Source organism: Plectropomus leopardus, chromosome 11 (genome assembly GCF_026936395.1).
Source record: "Plectropomus leopardus strain MGB_pleo_1.0 chromosome 11, ASM2693639v1, whole genome shotgun sequence".
NCBI classification, from domain to species: domain Eukaryota; kingdom Metazoa; phylum Chordata; class Actinopteri; order Perciformes; family Serranidae; genus Plectropomus; species Plectropomus leopardus.
The window spans coordinates 18444483-18463453 of NC_142186.1; the positions used below are offsets into that span (position 1 = coordinate 18444483).

The window sequence follows — 18971 nt, forward strand, 5'->3', positions numbered from 1 at the left end:
TACTGAATTAGCTACTAAAATGCATCTGTCACTGCACGGTGGCTTGTGCCTTGTGCTACACCCAACATGAATTTGTTGCTTTGCAGTGGCTTGTTTGTCTGCGGGCACGTCCCCAGTGTCTCAGAGCACAGAACACGCTTATTTTTTCATGATTTCGAAACTCCATTTTATATACTTGCCGATTTCTTTTGTCACTAATCATCTAAAAAAAATTTGGCTAGATGACTAGTGACACATTTTTCTGTTGGTGTGACAAACTCATAACACAGTTTTATTTTTGCTTTACATGATCTTTAAAGCTTAATATCAGCTATACTGTACTGTGATTCACTAAACCACTAATAGCTGAATTTAAAACTGCTAAAAGGACTGTTAAAGTGCTGCCTTGTTTTAGTCATGATACACATATATGATATACAGTGGCTTATGAGTGGTTTAAATGTGCAGTGTAGTTAATGTGTTATTGAACTTGTGGCTCTGTCTAAAAGCTTCGGCTCTCCCGGGAATGTTTTTTGCTTACATGTGATGCAGAGTGCATTGGAGGGTGCGGTGAGGTCTGGTGTGGGTGCCCAGGATGGAGGTGAGGATTGTGGGAGTTGTGATGGGGGTTGTGTCCCTGCGGGTGGTGGTGTCCTCCCTGGCTGTGGCCCTGGCTGTGGTGGTGATGGCCGTGGTGCTGGTACGCGTGGGGAGGGGCTTGCAGGTGCTGGTGCGGGTGCATATGATGGTGAGCGCCTTGCTCCTGCCGCGATGACATCATCTCCATCATGTGGCCCATGGAGTTCATGTTGCCGTTGGCGATGGCACCCGGATGGTGTGAAAGTGCAGCCTTCAGCCTCTGAGTGGACAAAATGGACACCAAACACAAAGTTTAACATCATTTTCTGTCAAAACATATTTAAATAAAGTTTGTACGTGCTCTCGTTTATCAGCGTGCTGATTATCAACAGTTAGAGAGCAGATTCATGTGCAGACCAGGAGATGATGAATGGCTCCATAAATCCATACGCCAGAGGAACAAATCAAAGCCACTTAGGCCGTCCTCTGTCTCTCCTTCAGTCTTGTCACTCTCCCCCTTTACCTTCTGTGATTGCCACCCCACCAGCCCTCCTCCTCATATCCCTAATAGCCTCTCTCTCCTCTGTACACATATGTGTGTGTGTCTGGATGTCTGCCCACGAGATGAGCTTGCTGGCAAGGTGTGGGTCTCTGCGAGACTTCTCGCTTGCTGTTGACCCAGCAGGATGTTTGTTGCTTTAAGCGTGTGGTCTACTTAGCCCTGACTGGACCGGTGTCTCAGAGCGGCCTGGGAGAGAGACCAGAGAGAAGCTCTAAAGGTGCGCTTGTGTTCCTCCTGTTTACCGAATGCGCCTCTCCTCAAGAGTCTGTTTTTACAGGCATCACATCAAGACAACCGCAAGACCAGCAAGAAAAAAAAACCCAAAAATTATTATCCAAACATACAAGTACCAGAATATGTCATCAGGCTTCTTCTGTTGTACACAAACCTAGACAAAATAAAAAGATCCATGTCTGATCCCCTAAATGACTTATTTACATTTTAACCACTTATAGAATAACAGGTTGAGAGGGTGCTGATACAGTTGAAGGATTTCTAAAGCTTAAAGCAAGTTAGATTTAAAACTTTTAAAGACTGTTTAAATGTGACTTCAAATGAAATTGAAGACCATGTTTACATTAACAAAAATTGAAGGAAAATTTAAAAAAAACATGAACTGAAATAAATTTCTTATCAATTTGCCCAAATGTTTACTGTAGCATAAAACATGATTTTTATTTATTTATTTTGTCATGTGGTGGAGATGAGGGTAAAACAGGCCTGGGAAATATCTGGCGTTTGTTGGCAATGTTTGTTTTTTTTGGCTGATTTGATGTTTCTCACTCTGCATGTGGGGTTCCACTGCTTTGACTTCCAAAATGCACTGAGCCTCATATGCATTTGTCTTCTACCAATTTCAGCAGTGCCACAAAATCTTGTATAAATAGCCATATTTGTTGAATTTGAAGTTTGACATCTCATCCAAGGTACAATGGCAGCTAGCAGAAAGTGGATCCTCTGCTCTGAGCAGAAACAATATATGAGTGTTATTAGTGCTGTCCTAATCTGTGTGACCTTAATGTAAGAGCCATTCAGTAAATTGTTTTGAAAAATAGATGTTACCAATTACTTTGAGATTTTATAATGCAGCGTCAGAAACAATTGATTCACAAAACTCTACTTCCCTTGTCTTGTATTTTTAAGACTTTTGAAGTATTGATTTAGGATAATTTCCTACCAATTAAGACCTTATTTCTAAATGAATTAAGCCAATGCCTTTAAAAAATTTTAAGGATCTGCCAGAACCTTGTTTGATTAACGTGAATCTTTTAATCAAGTGCACTCCTGATGTGCACTACTGATGAATACTTTGATAAACTTGAACAAATGCTGTAGTTCAGGCTTAAATCCCTCTATAATGTGTTTACTTGTCAATTTTAAGCAAAACGTTAGTAACAAAAAAACAAACAAACTGAAAACAAAGGCATTCATTCCAAGGCTACTGTTGTGAATTCCACAAAGTTTTCTATTCTCTTTCCCAGTGCTCTCTTTCTTCTCTCTGCTCCCTTCCCCCTCCTCCCAGCTGCTGTCAGTGAGTCCACGCTGTATCCAGGGCTCCATATCTTTTAACAACCTTCACATTCATGATTCCCATAGGGAATGGCATCCAGCTGGTCTGGATCACGACGCTAAGACATGACCAGAGCACAACATCAGCCCTCCACTCCTCTCTCACACTGTTCATGAGTGGAAAGCTTTTTACCAGGAGGGAGGAGACACAGGCAAATAAATCACCTTAGAAATGGGACAGTCACAAAGGAGATCCCCTCCAGGTGCGTATTATATTTATAAATTCCATATATGTATTCATGAGAGGATTTCATAATTGTACTTGATTTTCTATACACAGCTTGTGTGATAGTGAACTGTACATGAAACCAGCACAGCGAAATTATGACCTTGCCAAGCCTGTTTTGGCTGAGTATAGTTTCTGCTTGTGAAACCAAGGGATGCCTGACAGTGAAACAACACTACATTTCCAAAGCGACATGATTTTATCTGCTGCTCCTTGTTGTGAGGGTTATTTTAAATTTGCTCTCGTAGAGTTTATCTCCATCTAATCACAGCCTGATGACCACCTTCACCACAGCCTCTGCAGCACAACTCTCAGGGGCCCCAGTCCCTGACAGGGTTAAAATACCACAGAGCGTGTACACTAACACACAGCGGGCGGCCGCAGTCCTGCAGCTGTCCACAGCATCACAGTCACACTAAAACTCACTAAGGGCAACAGGCAGCAGGGAAAAGGCTCTGACTTACTGTAATATATTGTTACTATCAACAGTTTAAGTTGCAGCTGGTTCAAGTTTATGTACTGAATATCTTTCTATAAACATGCAGAAATACCAAACATGCAACTAACACAGAAAATGGATTTAAACAAGCTTACAGATATTAATCATAGTCACCAGCCTCCTTGACAAGGACATCTTCCGTGTGTTACAGGATGAATTCTGAGGCTGACAGCTCACACTAAACAACTTCCCTTCAGCTCTCAGCTTGTCAGTCAGCACCACAGAGGTGAGGCCCACCCTTCTTGTGACAGAGAAAACCAATCAGAGTTTGACAATCTCCTGCCACTTAGTCACAGAGCAGGCAATTACCTGAACGAACACAAGTCAAAGGAATCTGCTGGCTGCCTCTCTACTGTGTTTTTAAGGCTCTAGTAAAGTTGTCTGTGTGTGGGTAAGATGCTCATCTGACTGACTGCCAACCAGATGCCAGGAGAGAAGGACAAAGAGGGTAAAAAGGAGGTGAAGGGGGGCAGTGGGAGAGAGAGAGAGACTTGGGGTGGGGGGAGATTAGATGGCTTCTAGTGTCTCCTCCCCACACATAAGCCCAAGACAGCTAGTGCTCATTTATCAGTGTCTCTGTAAGCTGTCCAGCTGGCAGTGCAGCACTATCTGTTTATTAATTGAATTAGTGTGCATCCAAAGAGGCCCATGAGTGTCAGTGTACAGAGGCAGGTCAAAGAGCTGAGGGGCCACTCCAAAAGCCTTAGTGGGGATGGTTACAAACAGAATTGAGACAAAACACTAAAGAAAAGGACCATACATGATTAGAAGATCACACCTGTTTCACAAGATAAAGGGATAGTTCACCCAAAAATACATATACATGACAAATACATATTCTTCCTCCAATTTGTGTGCTTATAATCAGTCTAGGTTGTTCTGATGTGAGTGGCCGAGGGTTTGCTAATAAGATTTTTCTTGAATACAGTGGTACTAGATAGCACTCATGGACAAGGGGCTTGTGCTCAACATGCTCAAGGTAAATGTTAATAATGTCCCCCTCAGCTGAGCTGTAGCATTAGTTAGCTCATTTCTGCTAAATGAGCTATCAGTAGATGCATGCTTGTTTTTCTGCACAGTGATACGGTTGGCAGGTGTAGTTCAGTCAAAAGAAAATAGTGCTTACATAAAACTGCTCACAACAAGGTCTGTGTATTATCTTGAGTAACTGGGTCGCGATTTCTGGAAAGAGTCATTAATGTTGAGTTTTTTAAAAAGTACATTTTGGCGCTTTAAGTACCACAAGCCGAGTGCCATCTAGATAAATTGATAAATAGCACTACAAGTAAGAGTATGAAAAATATGCACTTTATAATGCATGTATAATGAAAATATGCACTTTAGATTTTGAGGCAAACTGTGCCTTGAATTTTTACATTATTAAACCAAGACAGCATAACTGATGCTGAATCTATCCCAAAGAACAAACAGATCCAAGAGATAAAGGAATAAATGTGAGAAAAGATAACGTATATGACAGATATTATATTAACACACTCAAACTAAACAGCAGAGATTTAAAAAACACAAAAGCTGTCATACTGTGTCAAAAGAGAAAACCCTTACCGTGATACAACCTTATTCCTGAGGCTATCTCTGTGCCTGTTACTGCTCCATCTGGAGACTCCAACACAGTTAAACCTGCCTCAGCCAAAAACTTAAGTCTGTGTATCCAGAACCACAGTGACGCAACTACAGGACGTTAGCAGAGCGATGATGAGCAGGCTGTGATTCTTAAACACCTTCATCAGCTCCCTAATGACTCTTTAACACATGGTTGTATTCCCCCCCAGACTGCACTAAGCACAAGAACTTAACCACCACGTTCATTTTTCTCTTAATAACACACACATACATATACATTTCTCCTGCAGCAACATGGCCGCTACAGAAAACAGTCATTAGATCAGTGCAGGTGTTAGCCTGCGGCGGCACAAGGCGCTCACAGATGGGATGGCACCCAGTCTGTCCTACCGCTGTCTGCCCTGCTGTTGTTGAGAATTGGAAAAACACGACACGAGAATAAGCAGTACATGACCCAAAGAGAGACATAAAAACAAGAAGTCTCAATTTAATGCAAACAACCATTAAAAAACCCAAAACTTTGGGTGCAATAATCTCATATCTTTATTTGCCAAGCACAAGCAATCTCACAGACCAATGCTAACAACTCTGGGTCATCATCAAGAACAAATGGTAGTCTTAAAAAAAGTAAAAATATATGAGATCAATTCATCTGAACACAGGGTGTTGGTCTTTCTTCCATGATTGTGTGCGTTGATTTGAGATTCCTGGGATTTTGTTTTTAGTACTTTTACCCATCCCACCAAAGGGCACCTGTCGGACCAGCCATCAGAGCCAAACAGTGCTTCCTTCTTACATTGTAACCATAACGACATGTCAGCTTCTACCAGGATAAATCTATAAACTAGCAGTCTATATATGTAATCACAACCGTTTGACACCGCATTTTATGTATTCTTTAAGTGTACTTAAAGTAGTAAGCCTATTGATTTTCCATTGTTAAAACACCATCCCAGGTTCAGCCATCTTTTGCCCAGAGGGGAGCTGTCTCCTCTTAGACCTTTGCCCCTTGACCTCTCCACTCCCACTCCTTTTTCTTTTTTTTTTTAGTCCTTTCTCATTTATGTGGTTTCAGGGATACCAGGTGATCACCCATTAATGATATTTATTAATGGCTGCTTCCTCTCTGACACTGGGGGCTTTGAGTGATGTCCCTGTGAGTGCTCTGGGCACATCCTGAGAACACACTCAGGTTTCTCCTCGCCAGATGACTTCATATCTATTAACCCTGGGAGGAGGGAAGCAAGAGCACGGAGCAGGTACAAAGGAGAGGAGACCACGCCCGTCTCAGGATGGGTAAATCACACCCAGCGAGGTCAGGGTGAGCACTTTTATTCCCTTTAAAAGTGGAGCAGTGTGCTATCAGGGGACCTGTGGCCCTCTGGCGCCTTGCAGCAGGTTAGAAATATTTAACCAGCCTGAGGAGTCATTGTTTAAAAGATCACAGTTTCACATAGAGATTTTCACATTAAAGAGTCCACGGAGAAACATTAAAGCTTCTGTCTGTCTCTGTCAGCCTTTTGTTGACACCATACAAGCACAGTGATCATGTGTTAGCGCACAGTATTTCTAATTGCATAATATATCATTGCTGCAACTTTCCTGGCCGTGTTTTTCGCAGCATAACTTGCTCTCTAAACCCAACACGGGTTCACCATCTGCAGTTAAAAGCCGGAGTTTGGCTCTGCTGCTTTGCCAAGCACTCAGAGGATCTAATTCCATCCTCCTCTTCTCCACCACCACCACCACTACCCACCAGTGCCTGTCTGCAAAACCCACTCTCTGTGCCCTAAAACTCCACACCCCCATTAGTTCAATTTTATTAGATTTCCCTCTTCGCCCAGAGAGGCAGTAACATCCCCCCCTTCTCTTTCTCTCTCTCTCTCTCTCTCTCTCACACACAGACACACACACACACACACACTCACACACACACACACACACACACACACACACACACACACACACACACACACACACACACACACACACACCTCGTCCCTGTTCCTCCACCCCCTCTCCCTCTGCCTGCCAAGAGCTGGGGACTGTTAAACTGATTTCCTTAGGGAATGGAGAGGCAGACAGTCTGATGGGAGGGCTGTAATGTCGCCCCCTCTCTCCTCTACCCGGTTCTGGGCCAAGTTGATCAGAGCCGGGGCCGAACAGACCCTCCCTGTGGTTCCAGACACAGACGGCGAGATGGACACAGACCGGCTGTTCTGCCAGGGCCCGGCGCTCTGGTGGTGCTCAGAGGAACCGTGGCGGTATGGGCGCAGCAAGACACACGCCCACCAAGGAGCATACTCCAAAGCATGCACTCATACTCTTGGCAGCTTCTCCACCCTGTCAACTATAATGGATGGGCCTCTGACTCCAGTCTGTATATCCCCACTGTTCCCTCTCTTGTAAAGCCCTGCTCCAGTGCAGCCTACACGGTTATCACTACGCCCACTGCCACAATCTTGAATACAGGGAATGCCTCAAAGCGAGGGAGACACACAGAGCATGAATACGATAACAAACGCTAACATATGTCTTAATTTGTGGTATCAAAAGCAATGGGCAAATTGTGTGTCACCATGCTAATAAAAGTAACTTGAAATGTGATGAATCATTTTAAAAATGCTGAAAATAACTGACCTCAAATGCTTGGGTATTTTTGCTGAAATAGGACTCTTAACTTCCTACTCACTGTGCATCAACATATTAAATATATTTTTCGTTAACATTTGCTTTGAGATCACACATTATATGTGCTCCAACATGTCAAAACAACTAAAAAGCAAAGACAAGAAGCATTAAAAGAAGGCTGCTAGTTTTTATCACCATGATGAAAAAAGCATGAACTAGTTGTAGAAATAAGGTAGAGGCCTAACATTTCAACATTGACTCCACTTTATCAGACTGAAAATCTCTGACACAACAGACTTTTTCCAATCGCCCCTCCAGTGTCTGAGTGGTTATTTTGGAGTCCAGTGAGTGATCTCGCTGGCTGCCCAGGCTCCAGGGGGGCTCATGGTGACTGGACCAGTTCAGTCTGGCCCGTGTGGGGATGGCAGCTGGTTTACCCAAGCTTGGCTCTACCGGAGCCCCGTCCCATTCACGGGCCCTGAACCATGACCAAATGGCCTTCACATACACCTCCCATCAGCACAGCTAAAACAACACGCAGTCATCCAAAGACAAACAGATGCGACACTCTGCGCCACAACTGCCACCCCGGTCCAAACCCCCACCCCACAAACACACACAGTCACACACATGCAGAAAGTTAGGCATACAAGCACGTACACACATTCAAATATACACAGTCCTTAAAAGACCTTGCTGTATAGTAGCTTTACAACATCAACCTTGAACTCTCAGCTGTAAAAGTTTGTCTGCTTTCTATCAAACTTCGTATGTCAGAATCTTTTTAACTACAGTGCTCTAACAGCTTAGGTTTGTATCTCCATCTATTTCTACCAAGACGTTCCAACAGGGGGTTGTTCACATTTTTAATAAATGTTTAATGTAAATTTCATGCGGATTTAGGCATGTCACTTTTAATCCCTTTTAAATTAATGCGATTTAACATTGGTTAAACTTTGACCTGAATGGGTCAAAGCAGCTTCAAAACCCTGTTCCTAACACTGAAAAATGATAAAAGGGTATGTGACATGTATTTCTACTATTTCATTACTATAAAATGAATGTAAATGTTTTTAAATAAACATACAGTAGAGAGTGACTGTGGCCTCTCATACTTACTTGAACATGACCACATAATGTAGGTTGTTGTATTACCTTTTTTGTATTACCTATTTACCTTCACTTCCTTTCTTCTTTGACCATTTAAGAAAAATGACAATAAATCTACCTTGTACCTTGTAACTTGTGTGTAATTCCTAGGTCATGGATAAAAAAACAGAGGATATTGAGACTTTGCAGTCACAGCCCTGAAACTGTACAACGATGTGCTGGAGGAAACCAGGAAGGCTAGTTCTGTTCCCAATTAAAAATCTCTCTTAAAACACATTTTTTTCAGCCTTACTTTCTCTTGAATTGGTTACTCTTCCTTTATACATTTACTTGTTTTCACTGTGTTTTAGTCATTTACACCTCACTTATCATTATTATTGTATCAATTCTACTCTTATTTTGTATTTATTTTTTAAGTTTCTGTTGCTTTATTGTCTTTTAAAGCACTTTGTAATTATTCTTTTGGAAAGAGTTTTATAAATAAAGTTGTTGTACTTCTTCTGTCATTATTATTATTATTATTATTATTATTAGATAATGCAGATTAACAAATCTCATAAATTGTATCGCATTGCATGCCTTCTGACAAGTTAACCCTCTAATGTGAGAAAAATGCAGCAATCTTGCCACTTATGTTAAACAAATGTATCAGTAAAAGATCTACTATTGTCCTGTGATGATGTAGTGATGTGTATGGTGCAGACCGCTGTTTTGTTTTTTTTATTTTTTTTGCAATAAATTAACCTGAAAGCAGTGTGTATAAATGGGGCATCTTGACAGAACATTGCTCATCATTACCAACAAAGAAATTCTATTAGTGAATGCAGTTAATATTGCCTATTAAAAGAAAAACAGCGTGTCCATTTACCTTTGATTCACTATTACCAGTATGTTTGTGGTCCGACACTTTGGCATTAACACAGAGGAGGCGGTGAAAGAGGGGCCTCTCTCTGGTCTGAGTCCAACACTGATAAACTGGCAGACGCACATCGATTCAGCAGCTCCTCAGCGCTGCACTCCACTTAACCACTCGCTTCCATGGCAATAGAGAGAAACATCACATGTTTATCATCTACAAAACTTTCTCTGTGTCCAACACTCTGACACCGGCTGCTCTTGCTATGTAACACTGTATCTCAGCATATCTTGCCATGTGTCTTGTGTCCTTGTTTGACTTCCGTTGACCGCACATCCACACATTTACTTAACAAACCACACATATGTACATAACAGATCTGTATCAAATGCTATCTGCAAACTCTAACTTTAAAGTTTGTTTTAGCCCACACAGTCCACAGATGTTTTGACTCCAAGGACAGTGATTGCCAGAGAGGGTGCCAATATACTGAAAGTGAGCCATTTGCACACACAATTGCGAGCATGCACACAAACATATACAGATGCACATATTCAAGAGCTCAGTGGAAGCAGCGTGCAGATTCAGCTGTGCTCTTAGCTCACCGTCCCTCTCCAATGACATCATACCCTGACAATGCCACCATTCATACAGATGTTGCTTACAAAACCTGGAGTCAGACTCCTATTGTGTGTGCTGCTTCTCCTCACAACAAGAGGTTTAGCCAGAGGTGCTCCCCTACTACAGTGGAAGAAAATGAATGGAACACGTAATAGAGTTACCATGTAGGCTAATAGTTTTAACTGCTTACAAATGACTTCAGACTGAGCTAATCGCTCAATCAATCACCTTGTAGTAGATCTGAAAACTGCTTCACAAGTTTACTTTTCTTGGAATTTCTGAATAGAATATTAATGTAACTTTCTCACTTTTCACTTGTTCGCTGTAAAGGGCAACACTTGAACTTTAAGCCCATTAACCTAAATGCCTGTTAAAATTCTGTAATTTCACTGAAACATAAGAACAGTATGGGTTGTGTAAATGAAATGTAAAAAGCTACATTAGTGTGGTAGAAACACTTTGATTATTGGTCCTCCTGTGTCCCATGAAATGTTTCTTTAAGAGACGCACTGTTTTTTTCCCCTCCTCAAGTAAAAAGGAGTACATTTAGACCATGCCAGGAATTATGTCATCCACCCATCTAGTGCCAGCTCCGCAGCCAAGAGAGCTGCAGTGAAGGAACATATAGTATTGTTTACCTCATAAAAAACTCAGCACCTAGCCCGATGCTTAGTGACAAATTTATTGTCCTTAGTAACAATGTAAACAATAGATAATTGGGAGATAATAAATAACACATTTTCATACAACAGCACCAAACTGCTTCAAGGTCCCTCTGTCTGAAATTAGCAGGCAGGCAGGATGTGTGGAAAGCATGGAGCTCATTTAAAAAGGGACACAAAAACAATACAGAATTCCACCAGTGACATGAGCTGAGACAGGTCTCATAGTCGGCACTCGCAGATGTTGTTTGGAGCAAGCTTGATAAGGATTGTTTGGGCTTCCCTTGCTACAGATGAGAGATGATAGTGAACAAAGATATCAAACCATCTGAGCAGAAGAGGGAGTATTTGTAGGAGAATACAGTGCACACATGCACAAGTGTGTATGTGCATCTCTACGTATATGTATGCATGTGTTCTGTGAATGTTCCATTGGCTGTTGTTTTGAAGTACCTGATTGCCTGCATGTGTACGAATGTCTGTGGCTGTCTAAATATGTGACACCATGCGAGGAGGATGACACAGAGCTTGAGCAGTCAGCAAGCATGTGAGTGTGTGTGCGACTGTTCGCGAGGCCCTGTGGAGAACTGGCTCTGAGCGTTGACGTAATGCTTTGGCCAGCGTGCTGTGGAACTTGGCCTCCTCTCTGCAGCGTTTCCTCTACGCTGTGAGGGTCAACTATCCCACAACCTCCAGCGCACAACACGCACCATTCTATTCCCCAGACCACAACAGAGCAGAACACAACCACACCCGGCACCATGAGCACCCAGTCCTTTGCAGGAAGAAAAGAAACACTTGAACCAAAACTAATAAAACACTCCAATCTCAGCAACACTCCCAGACAACCAGCTAAAAGCAAAAAGAGAAAACGTACAAGTCAGTTAGTGCACTGTCGGACTTTGCTGTACCACTTAAACTGTGGCACTTAAGGAGAAAATCAGAGATACAAGAGGACAAAGATGGGCACTGATGCAGATACAGTCTTTGGCCCAGAGAGCACAAACAGAGAGCTTAGAGCAAGATATGAGTCCCCAAGGGGCCACAGCAGTCCTTTGGCTCATTAACTATTTACACCAGAGACAGGCCTCCCTGCTGCTCTGGCCCACCACAAAAATCAATTAGCCTTCATTAGCCCAGGCTCTGGGCATGCTCTCTCTGACAGGGGAGGGTTAATCCTGCTACCAAGGCCTCCAGTTACCACAAAATATCAAACAATCACACACATATGAGCATACATGCATGCACGCATGAAGTGGAGTGAATGAAACTAGGCCGAGCAGAAGTCCTTTCATGCCACTCACAAAGAATCCCTCCAGTTTCTCACTCTCACACACACAATATCGATACCGTCTCTCGCCTTTCAACTCCCTTGCTAACTCTGCCTGTCTATCTATTTCCTTTATGTCTATCAAAGTCCCACTCAATCCCCTTCCTCCGCTCTTGCAATGTAAACGCTGAGCAGAAAGAGTGCATCCAGGTCCGTGCCTCGGGGGTGTGGGGTTACAGTGCGGAGATTTCCCATTGGCGGAAAGTCAACATGGTCAGGGTAATGCGATTAGAGCCGGATTGAGAACGTCGCAGGGGACACATGGGCCTGATCATGGCCCAGTTATCCGATAGCGAGGCCGTATTTATCGACGTGGCCCGGGCGCGGATATTACAGACATTAGAGACCCCCGTCTATGCTTATGAAACCCACGCTGGAGATCGCACCCTGATAACACAATTAGTCTCTCACTTTCTGTCCACAATCATGGAATTCCATCAGTTGCGTTCAGACATCAGGGAGCAGAATCTCAATTGATCCACGTTTGGTTGCTGTGCCCCGTGTCTGAATGGCCAACTAACCAGAAAGTTGCATGGCTGAGGGGCCTGTAGCCATTTAGTGACTGCATATGTTTATGGGAGGCCTAACAGAGCATTTACAATTCAATTACATAGATAGGAGGAGAAAAAAGAGTAAGATGTGTCTGGATGATGGCCAGGGGAGAGATAAGCCTAATACACTAATATTGTGTTACCCCAGCGTGTTACCATAGGAACAGTTGAGGAGATTCAAAAGACTACAAAGACGATCAATCTTGAGAGAGCAGGAGGAAGAGGGAGAATTAAATGCCCTGGGAATGCTCCCGCTCTCCTCTATCAGAGCAATAACTCTTCTAATGACCTCTGCTGCTACCTCCTCCTCTCTCTCTCTCTCTCTTTCTCTCTCTCTCTCTTTGCAAGATGTTTCAGTCCAGCAAACTCAGCTATCAGTGAACCTTTCCAAACACAAAGAGCGGCCAGCTTTTCATTACCACTTGTGAGTTTTTTGATATCTAAGTCATGACACTTGCTCTTATTTCTATGGAGCCTTTTCCATTTTCAGAGTTATTTATTTTGAAAACAAAGGTTGGCTGGTGGTCATGTTGCTACAGTATTAATCAATTCATATCACCTAGAGTATAACTGACGTTAATCAGACGTACACTGTCAGTCACTGGCGTCTGTATTAGCAGTGCTAACATGCAAACTGAGTGGGAGGTTTCTTTCTCTTGAGCTTTTTTGTCTTTTCTTTACTTATTCTCCTCTCTGTCTCTCTCCTCTCTTAGCTACGTCTCATTCCCACTGCTCTAACTGCCTGCTTTGTGAAGGATGAGGTCATTTGATTTTTCCCCCGCTGTGTTAAACTAGTGCTAACAAGTTGCAGGACCTACAGAACATGTTCTGTACATTAAGATATACATCAGGCAGTCGGTGGGCAGTTCAGCCACAACCACATAAAGGGCCCTTTATTCCAGCCAGAGTCTCCAGTGCTGCACTGGCAGGTTCAGACACAGCTTTGATTACACACCAAATGATGAAATCCACACAGACCTAAGAGCACAGCTTTGCTGGCACAGCCCAGTGGAAAAGAAAGTTGCAACACTTTGAGCTTGAGTGTGTGCATGAAAGTGTACGTATCCATGTGAATACATGCATATACTCACCAGTTTGGCTTCTGAGTGCATGGAGGGAATGTGAGTGGAGGAGCAGGAGCTGCTGTGGGCGGGTCCTTGCATACCCATCATATTGGAGCCCATGGACATTTGTCTCTCCATCTGAAGATACAACACCATGACAACAGTCATACTCACAAGTATAGACATATTGCAATACTACAAAACTTTTTTACAAGATGAATCAATTAAAAACTTAGGATTTATGCTATTTTTATGTCTTAACAAGATGCTATCACTGCTGTGACATAGAAAAATTAGCATTTAAAGCATGAGACTCAACCTCCTGCACAGTAGGCTGAGGGGGGTAAGATGAGAGAGCATGAGATCCTGATTTCACATGACAGGCTGCCCTGTGCACAGCTCTGCGTGATGATAACTGGAGCTGACCCAAAACAGGAAGCTAGCACGGAGGGACTTAACACAGGAAGCCGGTGCAACAGGGGTGTGTGTGTTTCTGATAATGCGGTGTGGTGAGTGTCAGTCAGACTAACACATCAGAGCCCAAGCCACTCTAGGTGCAGGATGTATTAATAAGGTGAACGAGATGCCAGTAAGTGTAAATTACTTGCATGATAGCATTAGAATCATGTGTGTGTGTGGTTACCGCTTCTCTTTCTGACCCCAGTTTGGTTATGTGTCACAGCTGAGACCTGAATGTGAGGAAATCAGCTGGTTAAGCCGACTGGGGTGAGAGGTACCTGTGCAGGGCAATGATGTGAGCAGTGCACGCAGGAAAGAAGAAACCTTTTGTGTGAGTGTCTACATGCACACGTGTGTTCTGCTGTGGCCTCCCAGCTGCTGAACTCTGGGTGGTGTGGTTGTCTCCATTGGGAACAGTCCCACTCCACCCCCCTCTGCCTGACCCCCGCTCCTCCCCCTCGTCCACAGAGACTCAGGACTAGAACCTGACACACAGCCTTAATTGCACTAAGTGTGTTTTGTGTAAAAATATCACCCAAACCTGCACCCCTTTCCTGAACCGTCAATCTTCCCCCAAATCGCTTAGCTCTTAATTTAATAAACATGGGAGGGTTTTTTTCTCCATACCATAAACACAAGCTGTCTTGTGTTACAATGAGAACATATGTTGTATCATTAGAATCCTGATAGGAGGAGGTTTCTCCAGCTTGTTATCATTCCTCACTTCCCAATGTGGGCCCTCTAAGTCTTTCTGGCCTAATTACAAAACAGTCTTATTTCTAGAGGTAGAATCCTTCATTTCTACAGGAGATAACTTCCCTGTAAACTTTAGTAAATCATTTAATTTGTGACAGAGAACATCCCAAACTAATCTATAGTTTATGTGCAGTCTGAATTGACACCGTCGTCCCATATAAGTGACTGAGTGTGTGAGTGCACCCGTGAGTGAATGCGCTCAGTGCGCCGTTGTACTCACAGGCATCAGCACGGCGGAGGAGCCAGGCATGGTCGGGTCTGGCAGAGTTCCAGGCATGGAGGCAGGCAGAGGCTGTCTCTGTCTGTTTCGTAGGTGCAGCAATGAGGACAGAGAGCCGGGGACGGGCCTGAGAGGACACAGGGAGACAGATGTTCAGAGAACTTCAGGTTTCACAACAGATAACTGATGTTGTTATTCTGGGCTTTATCATATAACAACATCAAATCCAACTACCAACACCTCCATGGTGCTAGCTTTAACTTCCCCTGTGAAGCATCTGTAACCTGTGTATAAATACACAGTGACTGCTTGATGACACATAATGACTTCATAATTTAAGATCCACTGTCTAGATTTTGGTCCCAACTTGTAGCTTTAATATGGAGTTTGCACCATTGTCACGAGAGTAAAGAAGTAAATAAATAAATACTTACACTGATAAATATCACAATCATAACTGTCAATAAATACAACAAATATACCTGTTAAATAAATACTTTGTATTTCTATGAAGATATACTGTATCTGTCTTCACAGAAGGAGTTATAATTATAGACAAAATAAAAAAATAAATACTACTTTTATATTAGCAGAGAACTAGGACAGCAACTAATTGTTGTTTTCATTGTCGATTAATCTGTTGCTTATTTTCATGATTAATCATTTAGTTGTTTGGTTTATACAATGTGGTGAAAAATGTTGATCAGTTTTGCCCAAAGCCCAAGATTATGTCCTCAAATGTCTTGTTTCGTCCAAAACCCCAAAATGGTCTTTTCACTGTCATAGAAGAGTAAAGAAACCAGAAAATATTTACATTTAAAAATGGAACAAGAAAATTTTAACATTATTTTCCTTGTAGAAATTTTCAAGCTGATTAACAGATTATCAAATTAGATGGTGACTAATGTAATAGTTGACAGCTAATCAACTAATTGATTATTGTAGCTCTACTTATAACTACAGTATAATGTTTTATGAACAACTCATTCTGTGTTTAGTTTCTGCGTGTAAATACAAAAAGGTTAAAATAAACTCTTACCATATTTAATTATATAAATATGTTTAGTTTAATAGAAGTTTACAAAATGCTTTATCCTGAAAAGAACCCTGGGACTATTTAATTCCACGATGTGAGATCACCACACTGCCTTTGCATCTTTTATTTGTGTAATTTATTGATTTCACATCTGCACTACTTCAGAGCAAATGTTTCCCCCAAACTTCATCCGTTTTTTAGTTTCCACTTGTTTCTGCGGCTACAAAGTCAGAATGGGAAAAAAAAAAAAGTGCGTGGCTACGTATTCATGCTGCAGTTGAAAGCTGGGGCATCTTGGGAGTTTTTGGACGCACTTGAAACAAGCCCACTTCATGTAGTACAATGGATGAATAACGATGACGGGTGATGATGAATGACTAATATTTGTCATAATAACCACGAAACATGCATGACAGGAATCACTTTTAGAAACTGCTACAGCAGTGGGAGCCCTGTGGGGAAAAAAAATCCCCCTTGGTGACCACAAAAGTGTGTGCGGACCAACAAGCCTATCCACACTCACGGCCACATCGATAAATCACATGTACAGATGAGGCCCGAGCAAAGCTTAAACCATTGACAGCAGTCTTGTCACAGTCTCTGTCTCAGGGCTGCAGCCAAACAAACAGCCAAACCGCTCCATCTGCATGCCATGACATCATTTATACAACTGCCACCAAACCCTTGCTTGTACGAACACCGATTCCCAGCTGCAGGGTGCTGCTACACCCTAATTCAGAGTAACTATTCAGTCCCTACAGCTTAAATAAAAAGCATTCATGACTTGATTCTTAAATAGCCTGAATCAGAAGAATCAATAAGTCTCCAGTTATCAGTACATCAGAATAAACGTCAGTCAATAAAGCTGCATTTCCTTGAGCATTTAGAAATAAATGCAAACAAGAAGCATTCAGGTTAGCTGTGTTCAACAGGTTAATATAATCGACTCACTGCATCATCGCCTGGATTACCGTAATAGTGAGTAGTGAGGGAGTAATGGCCATATGGGGGGGGAGGGGGCAACCAGAGCAAATGCTCTCCCACCTGAATAAATACCTGTATTTTTCCAGACCCTAAATATGTGCATTTATGCTCCAGACATTTTAGATTGCTGCACACACACAGGACCATTACCATTCCGACTGTGTGTCATTCCTGTCTAACATCCCAATTTATCACAATCACACTCATTTAGCAGTACGTATGACATCTGAGCAACACTGCGAATCCAAACATTTCCACATGGGAAAAGTCATGAAAGTACAATGAGGTATGCAGTGTAGCTGTGCGCTACATCAACACAGTTTCCCCCTGCCTGTAGACTTTGCCAGCGTCTAATAGGATGAAATAACAGTCACCAGGCCGTGGCAGTGACATGCTGTTGATTTTATACATAAAAACTGTTTTGCTGGATTTGTATTTAGATTAATCCATGAAGGGTTTTTTTTAGCAATGCAGCTGCAGAATGAGATTTCCAATGGTGATTTCTCTTTTGTCCCAAACTAAGGGATAAAAATTTTAAGAGAACATATCCTTAAAATTATGAAGTAAAATATTTACTTACATAGCTTTAACAGCTACAAAATTTAATTTAATTTCAAAAATTAGATATTTAATATATCTAATTTCTCTGCATAATGTAGCTTATCTAAATATAAAATGCATGAAAATATTGTCCCTCGCATACATTTGTACAGTACATTTTATTGTATGCAAACATGTATGACATTTAAATGACCATTGTAACATTGTGCATTGTCCATATGCTGATGCAATTTTACATGGTTCTGGGGAAATCTTATCTTTTCAACCAAGAATCTGAGGTGCAAAATTTGCAAAAGGATCTAAATATGGGTTTCTGAAGTGTTTGTAAGTAGCCATTAAAAAAAAGTTTAGTGTGTGGCAGATCCTTCAGCTGTGGAGGAAAAACTTTCTTGAAGTCATTAACAGATCAAATGAATGCTTTAAAATGCTTATATTCTCATTGGGAAAGTTAAATCAGAGCGTGGCGGTCCGTCTCCATCCAAGATAAGACAGTGATACGCACTAATACAGAGCTATGTTGAGACAGAGGTCAAGACACAGAACACACAGGTCGCTGGTTGTTGCAGGTCAGGCTCTCACTTTCTAGAGAAGAAAGGCTCCTTTGAAGCATGTACAGGTTGAACTGCTGTGCCTATCACCTGCAGCAGAGCAGGGGGAGGACAAACACCATGTCCGTCACCACCACACACACCAGAACACAACCTGCTTGTCCAGGGGGGAGGCAAAACAACACTAACATCTGACAGTGCTTCCTCTGGGGATTAACTCAGCTTTGTGCTGACTCTGTTGATAAATAAAGATGTTTTAGACCAACTGGACCAACAGGCAAAGAGACACTATTAATGAATAGATGTAAGTTGTTACTTGTTAGAAAGAATGTATCCATTTTCTGCCTTATTAATGTACATGATAAATATTCCTCATGTGTATTACAGGGTCAAAACATTTGTCTATGATACGCCAATATGTTTTCAGTTATCAGGTGGTCCAGCCCCCTGAAATGATTTTCAGTTCATCTTAGATAATGATGAATTTGATCTTTTGGGGTTTCAAACTGTTGGTTGGACAATACAAGCTATTTAAAGATGTCATATTTGGTTCTGGGAACCAAAACCAAATAAACCAAAACCAA

General features: G+C 42.1%; 1 protein-coding gene across 6 annotated transcripts in view; it reads right to left on the reverse strand.

Moving 5' to 3' along the window:
• Positions 1-18971, reverse strand: part of creb5b (cAMP responsive element binding protein 5b) — a 51953-nt gene that overhangs the window by 6752 nt on the left and 26230 nt on the right. For all 6 annotated transcript variants that reach the window (XR_006105966.2, XM_088084168.1, XM_088084167.1 and 3 more), the window contains 3 exons: positions 15259-15385; positions 13851-13961; positions 521-838 (listed from right to left, as the gene is read on the reverse strand). Coding sequence is in view for 5 of the 6 variants with exons in the window: in XM_088084168.1 (XP_087940294.1) it covers positions 521-838; positions 13851-13961; positions 15259-15385 (556 nt within the window). In the remaining variant the exon portion in view is untranslated. The remainder of the gene's footprint in view (positions 1-520; positions 839-13850; positions 13962-15258; positions 15386-18971) is intronic.